We start from the raw sequence: 21,434 nt of genomic DNA, 5'->3' as shown, positions 1-21,434 counted from the left end.
GCTTCGATGTAGTGAGGGAACGTGTCCGACCATCCAAACTCGGTACAGTTACGACTGATCATCCCCAGCTCTGCAAACGCAACACAATCATAACTACAGATGAGTATCTTTCACATTTGAACCGATACGGTACCCATTTCACAGTAGCTGGGAATTCATACCAGTGCTCAACAGTAACAATTTTCGATACTTTTGCGTGTAATAAATGTTCATTTATTTGATAAAAATGTTTTATTTACATTCAACAGTAAGCTGACAATGTTGTTATACACATCTGAGTCTCATTTGCAAGTATGCATTCATTTTTGTTTGTCTTTTGTGCGTTGCCGCAGTCAGGAAGTAGTCTTTGCCATTAAGTTGAATGTACCAGTCTTGTCTTTTGCTGAGCCGTCTAAAGTGTTTGTACTTGTAAGTATATTGTACTTATTACACACCAGCTGTTTGAAATCGCCATGTAAAATCGCTAATCGGTAGCATGTACGTAAATTAGCATTAAGCTAGTGCATTTTGAAATATGGAACCTTACCTTTTGAGTAGAGATGTCCGATAATGTTTTTTTTGCCGATATTGTCCAACTCTTAATTACCGATTCCGATATCAACCGATACCGATATATACAGTCGTGGAATTAACACATTATTATGCCTAATTTTGTTGTGATGCCCCGCTGGATGCATTAATAATGGATTAGATTTATATAGCGCTTTTCTAGACACTCAAAGCGCTTCACAGAGAAGTGAGAACCCATCATTCATATTTACAACTCATTCATTCATCATTCATTCTCCGGTGTGAGCGGCACCGGGGGCAAGGGTGAAGTGTCCTGCCCAAGGACACAACGGCAGCGATTTTGGATGGTAAGAGGCGGGGAGCGAACCTGCAACCCTCAGGTTTCTGGCACGGTTGCTCTACCCACTACGCCATACCGCCCCCCACATGCCCTTGTTACATTAAACAATGTAACAAGGTTTTCCAAAATAAATCAACTCAAGTTATGGAAAAAAATGCCAACATGGCACTGCCATATTTATTATTGAAGTCACAAAGTGCATTATTTTTTTTAAAATGCCTCAAAACAGCAGCTTGGAATTTGGGACATGCTCTCCCTGAGAGAGCATGAGGAGGTTGGGGGGGGTGAGGTTTTGGAGGTAGGGGATAGCCGGGGGTGTATATTGTAGTGTCCCGGAAGAGTTAGTGCTGCAAGGGGTTCTGGGTATTTGTTCTGTTGTGTTTATGTTTTGTTACGGTGCGGATGTTCTCCCGAAATGTGTTTGTCATTCTTGTTTGGTGTGGGTTCACAGTGTGGCGCATATTTGTAACAGTGTTAAAGGTGTTCATACGGCCACCCTCAGTGTGACCTGTATGGCTGTTGACCAAGTATGCCTTGCATTCACTTGTGTGTGTGAAAAGCCGTAGATATTATGTGACTGGGCCGGCACGCAAAGGCAGTTTCTTTAAGGTTTATTGGCGCTCTGTACTTCTCCCTATGTCCGTGTACACAGCGGCGTTTTAAAAAGTCATACATTTTACTTTTTGGAACCGATACCGATAATTTTGAAACCGATACCGATAATTTCCGATATTACATTTTAAAGCATTTATCGGCCGATAGTATTGGCTGTCCGATATTACCGGACATCCCTACTTTTGAGCGTTTTCTATCAGGCGTGCTTGCTTTGTTGGCATGGACAATTGCAACATTACCTCGCTAGAGGCAGTCCACTACAAATGCCAGCGCTTAAACCGGTGCTTAAACCGTACACAAAGATATTTACCGTAATTTCCGGACTATAAGCCGCACCTGACTATAAGCCGCACCAGCTAAATTTAGGGGAAAATACAGATTGCTCCATATATAAGCCGCACCCGACTATAAGCCGCAGGGTTTTGATGTGTAATTAGCGTAGTATATAGGGGTTCCTGCTACCACGGAGGGGATTGTCGGGACAGAGATGACTGTTTGGGAACGCAAAGCGTCCCATTTATTAACTATAAATCTTTCAATCAAACTTTCACATCTTTGACATGGCGAACAGCATTCGTGCAGAGTACAAATAATACAACGGTGCAAAGTAATACAAAGTGCTCGCCGGTACGTTATCAAAATAACCAGCCTACCGATATATGAAAAGTCAGTCTTTAATCATTGTGTCATCGTCTTCCTCCTGCGTACTAAAACCACCGAAATCCTCTTCGTCGGTGTCGGAGAAGAACAGGCCGTAAATAAGCCGCACCCTTGTATAAGCCGCAGGGACCAGAACGAGGGGAAAAAGTAGCGGCTTATAGTCCGGAAATTACGATAAATGTGTTACCGTTGGAGTTTATGTTAACCGGTACCTGGTAGTACCAACATAGTTCAGTAGGTACCAATAAAAGTATGTCAATCATGTGCTCCTATCCCTGCCTTTTCCACTCCGCACGGGACACGAACAAGGGTTGTCCGAATGAGAGGCAAGTACGCTGACTACCGAGCTAAAAGCCTGGACTATCAACTTCATAGCCAGCATTGCTATTGAAGTCGTCACGGATCGAGGTTTACTCGCGTACTCATGGCCTAGCCACACTTGCTGGCCTCTGTTTGACCTATCCCTAATCGTGACAATATTTCAAATTGTAGTTTTTTGCCACGTAGGCTACTTAAAGGCCTACTGAAAGCCACTACTACCGACCACGCAGTCTGATAGTTTATATATCAATGATGAAATCTTAACATTGCAACACATGCCAATACGGCCGGGTTAACTTATAAAGTGACATTTTAAATTTCCCGCGAAACTTCCGGTTGAAAACGTCTATGTATGATGACGTATGCGCGTGATGTCAATCGCCATTGAATCCAATACAAAAAGCTCTGTTTTCATCTCAAAATTCCACAGTATTCTGGACATCTGTGTTGGTGAATCTTTTGCAATTTGTTTAATGAACAATGACGACTGCAAAGAAGAAAGTTGTAGGTGGGATCGGTGTATTAGCGGCTGGCTGCAGCAACACAAACAGGAGGACTTTGAGGTGGATAGCAGACGCGCTATCCGACGCTAGCCGCCGACCGCATCGGTGATCGGGTGAAGTCCTTCGTCGCTCCGTCGATCGCTGGAACGCAGGTGAGCACGGGTGTTGATGAGCAGATGAGGGCTGGCTGGCGTAGGTGGATAGCTAATGTTTTAGCATAGCTCTGTGAGGTCCCGTTGCTAAGTTAGCTTCAATGGCGTCGGTAGCAACAGCATTGTTAACCTTCGCCAGGCTGGAAAGCATTAACCGTGTAGTTACAGGTCCATGGTTTAATAGTATTGTTGATTTTCTGTCTATCCTTCCAGTCAGGGGTTTATTTCTTTTGTTTCTATATGCAGTTAAGCCCGATGCTATCACGTTAGCGCCGTAGCTAAAGTGTTTCGCCGATGTATTGTCGTGGAGATAAAAGTCACTGTGAATGTCCATTTCGCGTTCTCGACTCTCATTTTCAAGAGGATATAGTATCCGAGGTGGTTTAAAATACAAATCCGTGATCCACAATAGAAAAACGAGAGAGTGTGGAATCCAATGAGCCAGCTTGTACCTAAGTTACGGTCAGAGTGAAAAAAGATGCGTCCTGCACTGCACTCTAGTCCTTCACTCTCACGTTCCTCATCCACAAATCTTTCATCCTCGCTCAAATTAATGGGGTAATCGTCGCTTTCTCGGTCCGAATCGCTCTCGCTGCATTGAAAACAATGGGAATATGCGAGGAGCCTTTCAACCTTTAATGTCACGCTACTTCCGGTACAGGCAAGGCTTTTTTTTATCAGCGACCAAAAGTTGCGAACTTTATCGTCGATGTTCTCTACTAAATCCTTTCAGCAAAAATATGGCAATATCGCGAAATGATCAAGTATGACACATAGAATGGATCTGCTATCCCCCGTTTAAATAAAAAAATTCATTTCAGTAGGCCTTTAAGTACATACTCAAGTACTTGACATGAAAATGATTCAGCTGAAAAAAGTAGTTAGTCGTATGAACAGAAAGCAGATTTACCTCTAAGTACTTTAATGACTAGCACTTTCGAAAATGTTTAAAGGTCTTAAAAATCCCATAGTAGAAATATAGACTCCTTAAAACGAATTGTACCTTTGGTCTCTGAAATAAATATCATATTTCGCAGTATTTCCTAAGAAAGGCCGAGTTCTTGTAAGCCCAAAACACTTTTAATCAGTAGCTCACCAAAGTCTTCCTCGCTGATGGCGTGAGAGAAGAGGTCAGGGCAGGTGACCTGAACCACGTCCCCGATCCTGGCAGGTTGCCAACACGTCAGGTTGTCCCACATCCACGGACACCCTGCAACGCCACAAGTACTTACTCAGTACTTCTTATTTTCACACCGACTCAGGCTGTGTCCGGAGAGAACTGCACTACTAAGATCCCACAGAACGGGTGCAAAGTACAAAATTGTGTCTACTATTAGTGGGCATGGTGCAGGTGATTTACTAAGACTGCACAGTTTAGAATAACAAATGTGTTGCGAACCACCCTATTTAAGCATGGTTACTACTAGATGTCACCATGGAGACACTCATCTTCCTTCACATCCATGGCATCATGCTCCATCCTGCTGTGTTTAGTTATTTCGTGGAACATGCAGCACAGAAGTACAATGTGCACCACCTTTTCTGCGCTATTACGAGCAGTTCCTCAGACATCGTCCCCCCCAAATTCAAGAGTCTCATGGGAAAAAATGCATCCTACTATTTTGCCACCACACAGTGGAATGCACTACCAATAGACCTTAAAATTCAAACTTCCCTACTAAATTTTAAAACTGCCATAAAATCATGGCTCAGCTCAACCTCTACCTGATATGAACCAAAATTGATCCCCAGCAACTTTCCGAAGCATCAAACAGGTTTATATGTGGTTATAGTGTATATATATTTATGTGTTTATAGTGTATATATATTTATATGTGGTTATAGTGTATATATATTTATATGTGGTCATAGTGTACATATATTTATATGTGGTCATAGTGTATATATATTTATATGTGGTCATAGTGTATATATATTTATATGTGGTTATAGTGTATATATATTTATATGTGGTCATATTGTATATATATTTATATGTGGTCATAGTGTATATATATTTATATGTGGTCATAGTGTATATATATTTATATGTGGTCATAGTGTATATATATTTGTATGTGGTTATAATGTATATATATTTATATGTGGTCATAGTGTATATATATTTATATGTGGTCATAGTGTATATATATTTATATGTGGTCATAGTGTATATATATTTATATGTGGTTATAGTGTATATATATTTATATGTGGTCATAGTGTATATATATTGTGTGTGTGTGCAGAAAACATCGCACAGGGCGATGTGATGCGTCTAGTGCAGTAGCCTTGGAGTAGTAGTACCTGTAGTTAGTGCATGCTGCATGCCGCTTTTGCTTGCTATGCTGCATGCTGCTTCTGCCTGATACTCATTGCTTTCAGCTAGTGCCGCCGGCTAGCCCTCTGTCTCAGAGGGCGAAAAGAGGAGCCGAGTGCATAAGCCTCCTCAGCCGGTACATAGCCTCTCCATTGTCAAGACTCGTACATGCCTCCTCGTGGCCACACACGGTAACTGGAACCTCGCGGTTCCAGGCTAAGTTGTACGGGATCTCGGAGCAGCAGGGGGCCCCAGAGACGGGGCATGCAGGCCCACCGGTGTGTGGACATGCCCTGGTGCCCAGTCAACCCCTGTCCCAGCTATGGGTAAATAACCCCAGCTATGGGCGAATAGTGAAAACCGCCTCAACGGTGGACCAGGCGGAAGATGGCGGCAGCGGAATGCACCACAACGGCTGGGAAGGCGGATGAAGGCTGCAGCAAAGACGGGTCCCCAGTCGTCTTGGTTTCCATGCCACTGGACCCTGGCCCGCTCAATGCCAAGGACTGTGTGGTGGCTGACCGTGCACCAGTCTCCCCACATTAAAAGATTCCACGCACAGGCGTCCTCCATATAGGGAATCCACCCTAACATCCCTTGGAGGACAGTCATACTCGTTTCGAGTGACCGCCGACGACGACGACGACGATATTTATATGTGGTCATAGTGTATATATATTTATATGTGGTCATAGTGTATATATATTTATATGTGGTTATAGTGTATATATATTTATATGTGGTCATAGTGTTTATATATGGTTATAGTGTATATATATTTATATGTGGTTATAGTGTATATATATTTATATGTGGTTATAGTGTATATATATTTATATGTGGTCATAGTGTATATATATTTATATGTGGTTATAGTGTATATATATTTATATGTGGTTATAGTGTATATATATTTATATGTGGTCATAGTGTTTATATGTGGTTATAGTGTATATATATTTATATGTGGTCATAGTGTTTATATATGGTTATAGTGTATATATATTTATATGTGGTTATAGTGTATATATATTTATATGTGGTTATAGTGTATATATATTTATATGTGGTCATAGTGTATATATATTTATATGTGGTTATAGTGTATATATATTTATATGTGGTCATAGTGTATACATATTTATATGTGGTCATAGTGTATATATATTTATATGTGGTCATAGTGTATATATATTTATATGTGGTCATAGTGTATATATATATTTATATGTGGTTATAGTGTATATATATTTATATGTGGTCATAGTGTATATATATTTATATGTGGTTATAGTGTATATATATTTATATGTGGTCATAGTGTATATATATTTATATGTGGTTATAGTGTATATATATTTATATGTGGTCATAGTGTATATATATTTATATGTGGTCATAGTGTATATATATTTATATGTGGTCATAGTGTATATATATTTTCTCATTCTGTTTTGCACACTTTTGGAGTCAACATGTGCATAGTCATGTACATAGTGTCATGTATATAGTGTATATACCCCCCCCCCCCCATTTTTTGTATATATTTTATATTCAAAATCACCTGACATGTATACTGTGTATATTTACATAATTTATAAATTTTTTATGTATTTTTTTTAATACAGGTTATATATCTTTTATTATTGAATGAATCAAATGTGATGGATATTTAATGGACCACAATGGAAACAAGCCTTTTGGCTTTTTGTGCCATCCATTTGTCTTTTTAAAGCATTACATGGATTAAATCCTTTAAGATGTCAATAAACTTCTCAATCAATCAAAAGTCTTCCAGTGCGATCTAGATGACGGAACCCACTTTTTAGCGTGGCAGACTGACTGAAACGGTGCACTAAAATGAAATGCAGTGGCGCAAGATGTTCTTCCATATCGAAGATATCTTAAATTATTTTGGTGAAATCATCCCCTTAGGTTATCCAGCAACTCAAAATGTAATTGCTGGATAGACGATATGTCTGGTTAACAATAAATAGGATAGTGTTTTTCATAGAATAGAATAGGATAGAAAGTAGTTTCTTGATCCCTGGGGGAAATTCAGCACCACAGTTCGCTCACAATAGACAATAAACACTTGGGTATTTTTTACATGTGAATAATATAAATACAGTCTATTACACAGCATTATTCACATGTGAATAATATAAATACAGTCTATTATACAGCATTATTCACATGTGAATAATATAAATACAGTCTATTATACAGCATTATTCACATGTGAATAATATAAATACAGTCTATTATACAGCATTATTCACATATGAATAATGCTGATAAACGTGGACGCATGTGAGAAAGTGCAATATATTTATCTGTACAGTAATCTATGTATTTATTTATTCTTTATATATATTTATATATTATTTATATATATTTATTTATTTATATATGCACCTTATTGCTTTTTTATCCTGCACTACCATGAGCTTATGTAACGAAATTCCGTTCTTATCTGTGCTGTAAAGTTCAAATTTGAATGACAATAAAAAGGAAGTCTAAGTCTAAGTCTCTGAATAATATAAATACAGTATATTATACAGCATTATTCACATGTGAATAATATAAATACAGTCTATTATACAGCATTATTCACACGTGAATAATATAAATACAGTCTATTACGCAGCAATATTCACATGTGAATAATATAAATACAGTCTATTATACAGCATTATTCACACGTGAATAATATAAATACAGTCTATTATACAGCATTATTCACATGTGAATAATATACATACAGTCTATTATACAGCATTATTCACACGTGAATAATATAAATACATTATACATTTAAGTACAGTCAAAAAGGAACATATGCGTTATACAGTCTGATGGCTGTCTGTATGAACATTATTATTTATTACATATTAACATTGTTCTCTGTTCGAATTAATTTCACTTGATCAGACCTGTTATAACTTTCCACACGACAAAAACATTTCAGTATGTATAATTTGTGCTGATATCGTATTTGATCAATATCAGTATAATACTCAAGGCTCGATACTGATGTGTACCTGCTAATTGGATATTCCTTTTGGTCGATTATTTGCTCTTTAACAATTTCAAAATGAGATTAAAGACAAATACATAATACAAATGACACGTCCGTACTACAAAGTAAAATACTTACCAAATTCTGAATCATTTCCAGGGTCGTTCAAAGCCATCATTTCCAAACATTTGTCCTTCTCCCTCCTGGTGACACAGTTGGAGAGGACCTGCTGGCTTGGAAGCTGTAAAATAGAGAAAGCACACAAAATAGTTTCATGAAAGTATGAGAAGTCGCAGCTTTGCTTCTTTTTAAACTCCATCACACCAATAGATAACCTCCTTGCCACTGGGTGTTGCTATGCTAGTTGATCATGTTCAATAAACACCTGTACTCTCTTGTACAGTGTCGTCCCACGCTCTGACGAAAGGTTGCACGCCTCCTCTTTTATTTGGACTTTCCCTGATTACATGGCAACAGCTGTTTAAAGGGAGGGGGGGTCGTAAACAGCCGTTGCCCTCAGTCACAAAACAGTTCAAAGAAAAGATGCCTGGAGCTTGCGTCAGGTCCTGCTTCCTCTCCGCTTTGTAGATCTCGGGTCAAGACAAGATCTTCCTGTGGATTACAATAGATCAGAGAAACCGACACCTTCATGTCGCTTCACATCCTACACAGTGGGAGTTTTACAAGCCTTTTGCTTGGTAAGATCAAAGACAGCTTTTGTCTGCTCGCCGGGAACTCGTGGAAACACAAAGTTTTGTGATATCCTAGATACAATTATTCTGACAATTATACTAAAAAAAAAGTACCAATGATTGTCACACACACACACACTAGGTGTGGTGAAATCATCATCTGCATTTGACCCATCACCCTTGATCACCCCCTGAGAGGTGAGGGGAGCAGTGAGCAGCAGCAGTGGCCGCGCCGGGAATAATTTTTGGTGATTTAACCCCCAATTCCTTCTCCTCATCATGTGTGTTGTGCTTCACGGAGACTTGGCTGAGCGCAAGTGTCCCGGACAGCGCGCTTCAACTGGAGGGCTTTCATCTCCTCCGCGCGGACCGAGACGCGGCGCTCTCTGGCAAAAAAAGAGGCGGGGGACTATGCTTCTTTATCAACAATAGCTGGTGCACAGACGTGACTGTCATTTTTAGACACTGTTGTTCCTCTCTGGAATATTATTTCATCCACTGTAAGCCCTTTTACTCACCGCGTGAGATTGTTTCATTCATTCTCGTGGCTGTTTACATCCCGCCCGGCGCGGACGTGCGTGACGCTCAGCGCGCGCTCGCAGGACAGATCTTACATGTGGAACGGTCTTTTCCTGACTCTCTTGTTATCGTGCTTGGTGACTTTAACAAGGGAAATTTGAGCCAGGAATTACCAAAGTATAGACAGTTAATTAAATGCCCGACCAGAGAGGAGAACACGCTGGATCACTGCTACACTACACTGAGCAAGGCTTTTCATGCAGTCCCGCGCGCTGCTCTTGGACTATCAGATCACGTGATGGTGCACTTAATCCCTTCATACAGACAGAGACTGAAACTGGCTAAACCTGTTATGAGGAACATTAAGTGTTTCACCGCCGAGTCTGTGGACGAGTTGCGTGCTTGCTGGGAAACGACAGACTGGGAGGCAATTGGAGCGGCCACGAACAATCTGGACGAGTATACGGACACTGTGACCTCATACATACAGTTCAATGAGGCGCGCATCATTCCAACGCGCACCAGGGTTTGTTATAACAACGACAAGCCCTGGTTCACACCCAAGCTCCGACAGCTGCGCAAAATAAGGAGGCTGCGTGGAGAAGCGGGGACCGAAGTACATACAGAGAAGCGAAGTACCACTTCACCAGGGAAGTGGAGAAAGCTAAATATGTGTACTCTAACCGTCTACAGGAACAGTTCCGCTCCAATGATTCTGCGGCAGTTTGGAGAGGTCTAAGGGCCCTTACGAACTATAAGCCCAAAACCCCCCAGGCCCTGAATGACCGGACTCTCGCTCAGGGCCTCAACACACATTACTGTCGTCATGAACGGCCTTCAGCTCATCAAAGCCATGCTCCCCCCACCATCACCCTCCCCACCAATGCCAGCACATCATTAAAGGAGTTAAAGGACTCAAAGGACTCCAATGACATCACAGGACTCCAAAAACACAATAAGACTGTAAAGACCCTCTCCATTAAAGAAGAGGATGTACGCCGGCAGTTCTTGAAGCTGAATACGCGGAAGGCCCCCGGGCCGGACGGTGTCTCCCCCTCCACTCTCAGACACTGTGCGGACCAGCTGGCTCCTGTCTTCACTGACATTTTAACACCTCTCTGGAGCTATGCCGCGTGCCGTCCTGCTTTAAGACCTCTACCATTGTCCCTGTCCCCAAGAAAGCACGGATCACAGGACTAAATGACTACAGGCCGGTCGCGCTGACGTCTGTGGTCATGAAGTCCTTTGAGCGCTTGGTCCTGCCCCACCTCAAGGACATCATCGCCCCCCTCCTGGACCCACTGCAGTTCGCCTACAGAGCCAACAGGTCTGTGGATGATGCAGTGAACCTGGCCCTCCACTTCATCCTGGAGCATCTGGACTCCCCAGGAACCTATGCTAGGATCCTGTTTGTGGACTTCAGCTCTGCCTTCAACACCATCCTCCCTGGACTGCTACGAGACAAGCTCTACCAGCTCAGCGTGCCCGACTCCCTCTGCAGTTGGATTAATGACTTCCTGACAGACTGAAGACAGCACGTAAGGCTGGGGAAGATTGTCTCGGACAGTCGAACCACAAACACTGGTACTCCTCAGGGCTGTGTACTCTCCCCCTGGCTCTTCTCCCTGTATACAAACTGCTGCACCTCCAGTCACCAATCCGTAAAACTGCTCAAGTTTGCGGATGACACCACCCTCATCGGGCTCATCTCGAATGGCGATGAGTCCTCCTACAGGAGAGAGGTAGACCGGCTGACGTCCTGGTGCAGCCTCAATAACCTGGAGCTGAACGCCCAGAAAACAGTGGAGATGATCATGGACTTCAGGAAAGTCACAGCCCCACCATCCCCCCTCACCCTGATTGACTCTCCCACCCCCGTCCCCATTGTGGACTCCTTCCGTTTCTTGGGCACCACCATCACCCAGGACCTCAAGTGGGAGCTGACCATCAGCTCCCTCATCAAGAAGGCCCAGCAGAGGATGTACTTCCTGCGGCAGCTGAGGAAACTTAAGGTGCCGACAGAGATGCTGGTGCAGTTTTACTCAGCCATCATAGAGTCCATCCTGACCTCCTCCATCACAGTGTGGTTCCCCGGCGCCACAGTCCAGGATAAGAATAGACTGCAGCGCATCGTACGTGCTGCTGAGAAGGTGATTGGCTGCGAGCTCCCATCCCTCCAGGACTTGTTCTCCTCCAGGACCAGGAGGCGTGTGGGTCGGATCACAGCCGACTCTTCTCACCCTGGATACACACTATTCTCCCCTCTCCCCTCAGGCAGGAGACTACGCTCCATCCAGACCCCACACCTCCCGCCACCTGAACAGTTTTTTCCCCTCGGCCATCAGGCAAATGAACAAGAACTCCTAACAGCAGCTCCTTGAATTCCTTGAATCCCTTCTAAGTCTATCTGATAGCTCAGTCACAGCTCTTTTTATACCAAATATGTGTTATATGTGTTTTATGTCGCACGATTGCACCAAGAAAAATTCCTAGTTTGTGAACCCGTTCTCAAACAATGGCAATAAAAACTATTCTGATTCTGATTCTGAATTCCAACCCTTGATGCTGAGTGCCAAGCAGGGAGGTAATGGCTCCCATTTTTATAGTCTTTGGTATGACCAATATTTTGGTACCGGTACCAATATGTATTTTGATACTTTTTGGTACTTTTCGATACTTTTCTAAATAAAGGGGACCACAAAAAAATTGCATTATTGGCTTTATTTTAACAAAAAATCTTAGGGTACATTAAAAATATGTTTCTTATTGCAATCTTGTCCTTAAATAAAATAGTGAACATACAAGAAAACTTGTCTTTTAGTAGTAAGTAAACAAACAATGGCTCCTAATTTAGTCTGCTGACATACTGTATGCAGTAACATATTGTGTCATTTTCCATTCTATTATTTTGCCAAAATTATTAAGGAAAAGTGGTGTGCTCTGCATTTGACCCATCACCCTTGATCACCCCCTGGGAGGTGAGGGGAGCAGTGAGCAGCAGCAGTGGCCGCGCCCAGGAATAATTTTTGGTGATTCAACCCCCAATTCCAACCCTTGATGCTGAGTGCCAAGCAGGGAGGTAATGTGTCCCATTTTTATAGTCTTTGGTATGACTCGGCCGGGGTTTGAACTCATGACCTACCGATCATATATTATGTTTATTATATAATTAAAGGATTCGCACCATATATAATTACATCCATGAATACTCAAAATAAAATACAATAAAATAAAAAACATAAATACAATAAAATAAAAAAAATACATTAATCTATAATTATTATTAAAGTATTGACTTTCATACCATTATCATGCGTGTACGTCAGGCCTGGGCAATTATTTTGACTCGGGGGCCACATTTAGAGAAAAAAATGTGTCTGGGGGCCGGTATATCTATTTTTAGGGACACTAATACAAAACTTCACAATAATGTCTGATTGAATGCTAAAAACGTTATGACAGACCGCCTTAAAAAACATAATGGAATTTTACATTTTTCTATGAACGATAAAACATTGAATATGGACAAAATATGAATGATATATTTTACAATCAAGTGAAACGCAACAAAAATGCAACAAACAGTGAAATATGAACGCGAAGGGTACAAAATAAACCCACCGACAATCTGATATATCACTTAGCTTTAGAACTTTGTTGTGAAAAGCTCCTTCCGCGTCTGTGGAAACGCTTCCCGCCCACACTGCTTGGTGCCTCGTCTGAGCTGCTGTGACGTAGATTACCATAATAACTAATTAGATGACCATAGTAACTAACTAGATTACCATAGTAACTAGTATATCATCCATAAGCGCAGATTCCAACCATTGAAATACTTTGTATAGTTGAAGACTTGCGGTCATTAGAAAACATCACTGCACATCATAATGGCAGCTACACTTTCCATCTTAAAGATCTAAAAAAATATTATTTGGGGAATGTCTGGCGGGCCAGACTGAAAAGCTTAACGGGCCGCATGTGGCCCCCGGGGCTTAATTTGCCCAGGTCTGGTGTACGTCATGCACATGCACACGTTTAATTAATCAGGTATTTCTTATTCCGTGTCAAAATGGTCCAGGCTTTAAGAAAGTTGAAGCATGCTGAGGCAGCTGCCGCGCTCACTGAGCTCTCCAGTGAAAACAAAGCAAACTTATATTTAGACTTTTAACATTGGACCATACCATCTGTTGAGATATGCACACACACACACACACACACACATAAAGAGCATTATTTCCCCTCTGCGGCCTCAACACAATTGGGACCAGCGCCCGCCGTGATCCCCGGGACTCCGCACCAGGAAGTCGCATCCTGACAGGCTTTCCCGGGCGGCGCAGCTGTGTTGTGCTATGTGTGAGGTGACTTCTCCATCTTTGTTGTGGCGTCACCATGGAAACCTGACGACACATGACTAATATATATTGTCTGAGCTCCCTGACGTCAAGGACAAACAGTCGCTCGTTGAGCGTTGGAGATTTGCCAGGAGAGAGAACCTTGTTGATGCAGTAGTGTAAACATAACGCTGATTGAGGACTAATGTTTGCTTTTGTTGGACTCTAGATGAAGAAAACGACTATAAAAACACTGAAAGTATGTCTGACTGTAAATAAAAAGTACTTTCATGTCAGTTAGTGGTTGGCTTTGGCAAGAACTCCTCATCCTCATGCTTGGTAGGGGATCAAATACTTATTTACCTCAATCAAAACATTTTTGTGGACTTTGTTTCATGTTTTTACATTATGTCTGTGTTCAAATAATATTTATTTTCCTTTTTATATATATATATATATATATATATATATATATATATATATATATATATATATATATATATATATATATATATATATATATATATATATATGTATATATATGTATATATATATATATATATTAGGGCTGCAACAACTAATCGATTAAAATCGATTATAAAAATAGTTGGCGATTAATTTAGTCATCGATTCGTTGGATCTATGCTATGCGCATGCGCAGAGGCAATTTTCTATTTTTTATTTTATTTATTTTATTTTTTATTTTTTAAATAAACCTTTATTTATAAGCTGCAACATGTACAAACAGCTGAGAAACAATAATCAAAATAAGTATGGTGCCAGTATGCTGTTTTTTTTCTTCAATAAAATACTGGAAAGGACAGAAATGTAGTTTGTCTCTTTTATCCGATTATTAATCGAAGCAATAATCGACAGATTAATCGATTATAAAAAATAATCGTTAGCTGCAGTCCTAATATATATATATATATATATATATATATATATATATATATATATATATATATATATATATATATATATATGTGTATATATATATGTGTATATATATATGTATATGTATATATATATATATATATATATATATACATATATATATATATATATATATGTATATATATATATATATATGTATATATATATATATATGTATATATATACATATATATATATATATACATATATATATATATATATATATATTAGGGCTGCAATAATAATATATATACATATATATATATATATATATATATATATTAGGGCTGCAACAACTAATCGATTATAAAAAATAGTTGGCGATTAATTTAGTCATCGATTCGTTGGCTCTATGCTATGCGCATGCACAGAGGCAATTTTTTTATTTTTTTTATTTTTTTATTTTTTTACATTTTTTATAAACCTTTATTTGTAAACTGCAACATGTACAAACAGCTGAGAAACAATAATCAAAATAAGTATAGTGCCAGTATGCTGGGTTTTTTCAATAGAATACTGGAAAGGATAGAAATGTAGTTTGTCTCTTTTATCCGATTATTAATCGATTAATCGAAGTAATAATCGACAGATTAATTGATTATCAAATTAATCGTTAGTTGCAGCCCTAATATATATATATATATAGATATATGTATATACTGTATATATGTGTGAATGTTGTCTGTCTATCTGTGTTGGCCCTGTGATGAGGTTGGCGACTTGTCCAGGGTGTACCCCGCCTTCCGCCAAAATGCAGCTGAGATAGGTTCCAGCACCCCCCGCGACCCCAAAAGGGACAAGCGGTAGGAAATGGATGGATGGATATATACAATTTTATTTTTTGGGGGTTTTTTTTGAGACAAAGATTATTTATGTATTTAATATGTGTATGCTTACTATGGTATATTATTTATTTATTATTTATTTGTTCACTGTTCTGTTACAGAGAACAAGGACATTGGATAAAATTGCTATGGTTTGAAAAGGGGTAGGATTAAATAAGATCTGCTTCTTCCTACTCCTTTTCGGACGTGCCGTAATGAAACAACTGGAATTGTGTGATGCATTACATTGTATCGTATGCAATCTAACATAAAAATGATGTACGGGTCATATCAGGGCTTTTTTTTCCACAAATATGATAAATACTTTATATCTATTAGTGTTGTCCCGATACCAAAATTTGGTACTGGTACCAAAATGTATTTTGATACTTTTAGGTACTTTTCCAAATAAAGGGGACCACAAAAAAATTGCATTATTGGCTTTATTTTAACAAAAAATATTACTGCCCATTAAAGATATGTTTCTTATTGCAAGTTTGTCCTTAAATAAAATAGTGAACATACAAGACAACTTGTCTTTTAGTAGTAAGTAAACAAACAAAGGCTCCTAATTTAGTCTGCTGACATATGCAGTAACATATTGTGTCATTTATCATTCTATTATTTTGCCAAAATTATTAAGGAAAAGTGGTAGAAAATGAATGATCAATCTACCTGTTCATTTACGGTTAATATCTGCTTACTTTCTCTTTCAACATGTTCTATCTACACTTCTGTTAAAATGTAATAACCACTTATTCTTCTGTTGTTTGGATGCTTTACATTAGTTTTGGATGATACCCCAAATTTGGGTATCAATCCGATACCAAGTAGTTACAGGATCATACATTGGTCATATTCAAAGTCCTCATGGGTCCAGGGACATATTTCCTGAGTTCATAAACCTTATATTTAAAAAAAACAAAAAATGAAAGAAGATGTTGTGATGCCAAAATATATCGATGTAATCATAGTAATATCAACAAGATACGCTCCTGTACTTGGTATCATTACAGTGGATGTTAGGTGTAGATTCACCAATGGCGTTTGTTTACATTTTGACGCCGGTGAGCTACGGTGTGTAGTGAAGCATGTTTAGCTATTCCTCGTCCTGCAGGGATGATACTTGTGAGAAACGTACTTTATTTGTTGCCATGGAGACGAGGATTAGTGATTTAGAAGCACCTCTTCCTGAGGGCGTTTCAGTGTTATAACTTCACCTTTATCTTTAGTTTTTAAGCCAAAATGCGTCCGTTCTCCCTTTTCTGTCCACACACTTGTAAGTACTCTGTGATTGTGCGCTGCCGAACATGCTCCTATGCTGGTAAACGGGGGAGGGGGGTTGGGGGGACCGGTACTTTTTTGAGGCGGTATAGTACCGAATATGATTCATTAGTATCGCGGTACTATACTAATACCTGTATACCGTACAACCCTAATACCTATACAGTGCATCCAGAAAGTATTCACAGCGCTTCACTCAGTCTGGGCCCTTCTATATGTAAACTGTGCCTTTCCAAGTCATGTCCCACCGACTGAATTTGGACTCCAATTAGGTTGTAGGAACATCTCAAGGCCGATCAGTTGGACTGACTTTTGAGCTTCATAGCAAAGGCTGTGAATACTTATGTAAATGGGATTTCTTAGTTTTTCATTTTTAATACATTTGCCAAATTTCCTCAAACTACTTTCCACATTGTCAATATGGGGTGTTGTTGATAGAATTTTGAGGACAAAATTTTTTTTTTTTTCCATTTCGGAATAAGGCTGTGACAAATATGCAGAAAAAGTGAAGCGCAGCGAATACTTTCCGGATGCGCTGTACAGAACGTGTAACACTAGCAGGCTTGACACACATCTATACGTACAGTATTGACTATACACAGTCATGGTGATGTCCGTGACCTAATTAGATGTGAAAAAAACGATGACAGATATGATTCAATTAGTCACAGAACATTAGGCAGCAAAGGAGACTGCTTAGTAAGTCTCTAAACGTTCAACACTTTCCTCCTTTACACCTCAAGCAGCTTGTCTTCAATAAAATAATCAATAAAAACATTTTAATTACAATACACTACAAGTGCACTACTACAAGTACTACAACAACCACAAACTACAAGTACACACTACTACAGGTACTATACAGTAACTACATAACAACTACAAGTACACTACTATAATTACTACAACTACAAAAGACTGCAAGTACACCACTAGGAGCACTAAAACTACAAGAAACTACAGGTACACTGCTACAAGTGCTACAACTACAAGAAACTCCAAGTGCACTACTACAAGTACGACAACTACAATAAATTGCAAGTACACGACTACAAGTACCATAACTACAAGTACACTACTACAAGTACTATAACTACATAAAAACTACAAGTACAATTGCTACAACTACAAGTAAATGACTACAAATACTAAAACTACAAGTACCGAAACTACAAGTACTACAACGACAAAAAATTCCAAGCACACTACTACAAGAACTACAACTGCAAGAAACTCCAATTGCACTACTACAAGTACGACAACTACAATACATTACAAGTACATTACTACAAGTACCAGAGGTGGGACCAAGTCATTGCTTTGCAAGTCACAAGTAAGTCTCAAGTCTTTGCCCTCAAGTCTCGAGTCAAGTCCCGAGTCAAGACAGGCAAGTCCCGAGTCAAGTCCAAAGTCAAGACTGGAAAGTCTCAAGTCAAGTCCCAAGTCCTGCATTTTGAATTTCGAGTCCTTTCAAGTCCTTTTAACCACAGACTAATATATTTACACAGATTGTGTATGCTTTTAAAACGCTGTATTTATTTATTAAAACAAGTGCATTTGAAATTGCAGGAAAAAAAATAGTGCTGACATTGCACTTCATAATAGCACTATTATCCAGTCATTTTAAACATTTAACTAATTCCTTTACAGAATGAACACATTTGAAAAAACAAGTGCAACTGTACTTATTTGCACAAAAGTGTTAACAATGTATTTCCATGGCATATTGCATTGTAACTAGTCCCACAGCTGCTTCTATCCTGTTCTTACCTTATCTCATTGATCTCTTCTCATACTGTGTGTGTGTTGATGTGTGCGTACACATGAAAAACATAACAAAAACATGAACAAAACAATGAACAGAGTTGTACTTTTTAGATGTCAGGGCCCTATGCAATATGTACACATATTCTTAATATAGTATACATTTTAACTGACCTTTATTTGACTATGTTTGTCTTTTTGTAGGTGGCTAAAATACGCGGTGCTGCTGACCGCCGTCTAACGTTACGTTACTGTGTGTGATACATTGAGTAACGTAACGCTATGTGTAGGTACCTCATGCAAACCTGCTTAAAAATAATCACTTGACAAAAAGTATGAATAAGGTAGCGAACTGTAGTGGACGCAACAGATTGCCGTGTTTGCAATGACGTTATAACCATAGACATCTTATAAGTAGACGCAGCATTGGCTGCTGTAACACGAGCAATTTGGCCGCCATCTTGAAGTGGTGATGAGGAGCCGGCGAACAGCCTAAACTGACAGTTGACAGGTAGAAAACAAAGATGGTGTTCAGCGTTTTCCTACTCGTATGAGCGGACTGTTGAAAATAGGAATCGGGTGATTACCTATCACAAGTAAGATTTAACATTAATGTACTATTGGTTGTATTTTATGAAAATAATATTACCTCAGAGTTGAGAAGGAGCAAAGATCTTCAATATTTGTATGTGAAAATCACAAATAAATCTTCTGGGGGAGGATGACGCCCCTACAGGGGTTTGGTTTACAAACTTTCAGCCCCACCTAAAACACAATTCACCAGCCGCCACTGATTATGATGCATTCTCATTTTAGGCAAAATATAAGACAATACTTTCTTAACAGTATAATTGTAACCAGGAATAAGTCTTCAAGTAACAATATTCAAATACTAACATTGTTGAGTAAGACAGAATTTGGTTTTATTCTGAATCCAGTGAAACAGATTGGTGGTTTTAACTGATATAATGACTTCCAGGTGTTTATATATGTTTATGTTTAAGTATTTGGCAGACGCTTTTATCCAAAGCGACATACATAAAAAATACATATTTAACAATCACTGTAAACATGATCATTTAAGGGAAGAATGTAATACAAAATATCAACACAAAGTGTCAAGACAGAATAAACTCTCTGCTGCTGCAGCAACAGAGATACAGTCTATAAGATATATAGATATCTAATGTATTCATACATTGTTAATGTAGGATATACGCATGTATATATAACCTAATCATATTGTTTCTTCAATTATTCTAATAGCTGACCGTTTTTTCCCCCTTTCTCTGGGATTATATTCCCAGTTTTGATCTCGGACGTCTGGTCACTTATAGCGTATAAGAATATTATATTACTGTTAAGCAAACTATGAATAATAAAACACTCCAAAACATGTGTCCTTTATCATAGCTACACATATAACAAAAAAGCGCGTGAAAATCAGTGGTATTCAGTGAGGTAAAATGAATTAAATGCGCTGACAGTTCATTGCTCCTGCCAAATGAATTGCACTAGTGGAGCGGATCACCACTCCAAGATGGCGGCCCCGCGTCTCGTCTGCGCCTGTAGGCAGTAGCGCGCGATGCTGCGTACCCTTATAAGATGTCTATGGTTATAACGTTAGCAGTGAGTTTACAGCCTCACTGATTTAACTACACAGCAAATAAAAGTCACGTTACTTAGCCAATAAACGTTAGCTTACATTCAAAACTTACCCTTCTTTGAGCATCTTCAAATGTCGAACGAAGTTGGAAGTTGTTACGTCTCCGTCTATAATATTCGAACTGCATGATTTGCATAGGGCAATTCGTTTTTTGTTGACCAAGTCGTAGTTTTAATACCCGAACGAAATTAACTTTGGCATAATTGTTTCTCACTGCCGCATTGTTCTACAATTCTTCTTCATTGGTTGTCCTGCAATTTGATTGGATGAGAGCTGTGTGATGAAAACAGCGTATATCTAATTTGATTGGCTGTTGTACTGAGAGCACACCAGCTGACAGGAACAACACGCTGATAGACACAGACGAAGAAAATGAAAAATACGGAGCGGCGCGCTCCCAAATAACTTTTTAATCTTTGGGTTTTGGGGAAAGTAGCAAGTCATGTCAAGTCAAAAGGCTCAAGTCCAAGTGAAGTCACAAGTCATTGATGTTAAAGTCTAAGTCGAGTTGCAAGTCTCTTTACATTTTGTCAAGTCGAGTCCAAAGTCATCAAATTCATGACACGAGTCTGACTCGAGTCCAAGTCATGTGACTCGAGTCCACACCTCTGACAAGTACCATAACTACAATAAACTACAAGTGCACTACTACAAGTACGACAACTACAATAAATTACAAGTACAGGACTACAAGTACCATAACTACAAGTACACTACTACAAGTACTATAACTACATAAAAACTACAAGTACAATTGCTACAACTACAAGTAAATTACTACAAATACTAAAACTACAAGTACACTACTACAAGTACTACAACGACAAGAAACTCCAAGCACACTACTACAAGAACTACGACTACAAGAAACTCCAATTGCATTACTACAAGTACGACAACTACAATAAATTACAAGTACATTACTACAAGTACCATAACTACAATAAACTACAAGTGCACTACTACAAGTACGAC

General features: G+C 39.2%; 1 protein-coding gene and 1 long non-coding RNA gene across 2 annotated transcripts in view; one reads left to right on the top strand and one right to left on the bottom strand.

Moving 5' to 3' along the window:
- The window catches only part of LOC133635137 (uncharacterized), a 146,217-nt gene that overhangs the window by 24,998 nt on the left and 99,785 nt on the right, over positions 1–21,434 (top strand). The window lies entirely within an intron of this gene.
- Positions 1–21,434, bottom strand: part of adcyap1r1b (adenylate cyclase activating polypeptide 1b (pituitary) receptor type I) — a 77,431-nt gene that overhangs the window by 16,753 nt on the left and 39,244 nt on the right. The window contains exons 3-5 of the mRNA XM_062027966.1: positions 8,582–8,684; positions 4,198–4,311; positions 1–70 (exon numbers count right to left, since the gene is read on the bottom strand). The exon at positions 1–70 is cut by the window's left edge and continues 34 nt beyond it. Of these exons, the coding sequence (XP_061883950.1) occupies positions 1–70; positions 4,198–4,311; positions 8,582–8,684 (287 nt within the window). The remainder of the gene's footprint in view (positions 71–4,197; positions 4,312–8,581; positions 8,685–21,434) is intronic.

Source organism: Entelurus aequoreus, linkage group LG19 (assembly GCF_033978785.1).
Source record: "Entelurus aequoreus isolate RoL-2023_Sb linkage group LG19, RoL_Eaeq_v1.1, whole genome shotgun sequence".
Taxonomy (NCBI): Eukaryota; Metazoa; Chordata; class Actinopteri; order Syngnathiformes; family Syngnathidae; genus Entelurus; species Entelurus aequoreus.
Note: the sequence above shows the minus strand (reverse complement) of the source record. Positions and strands in the feature narration are given on the sequence as shown.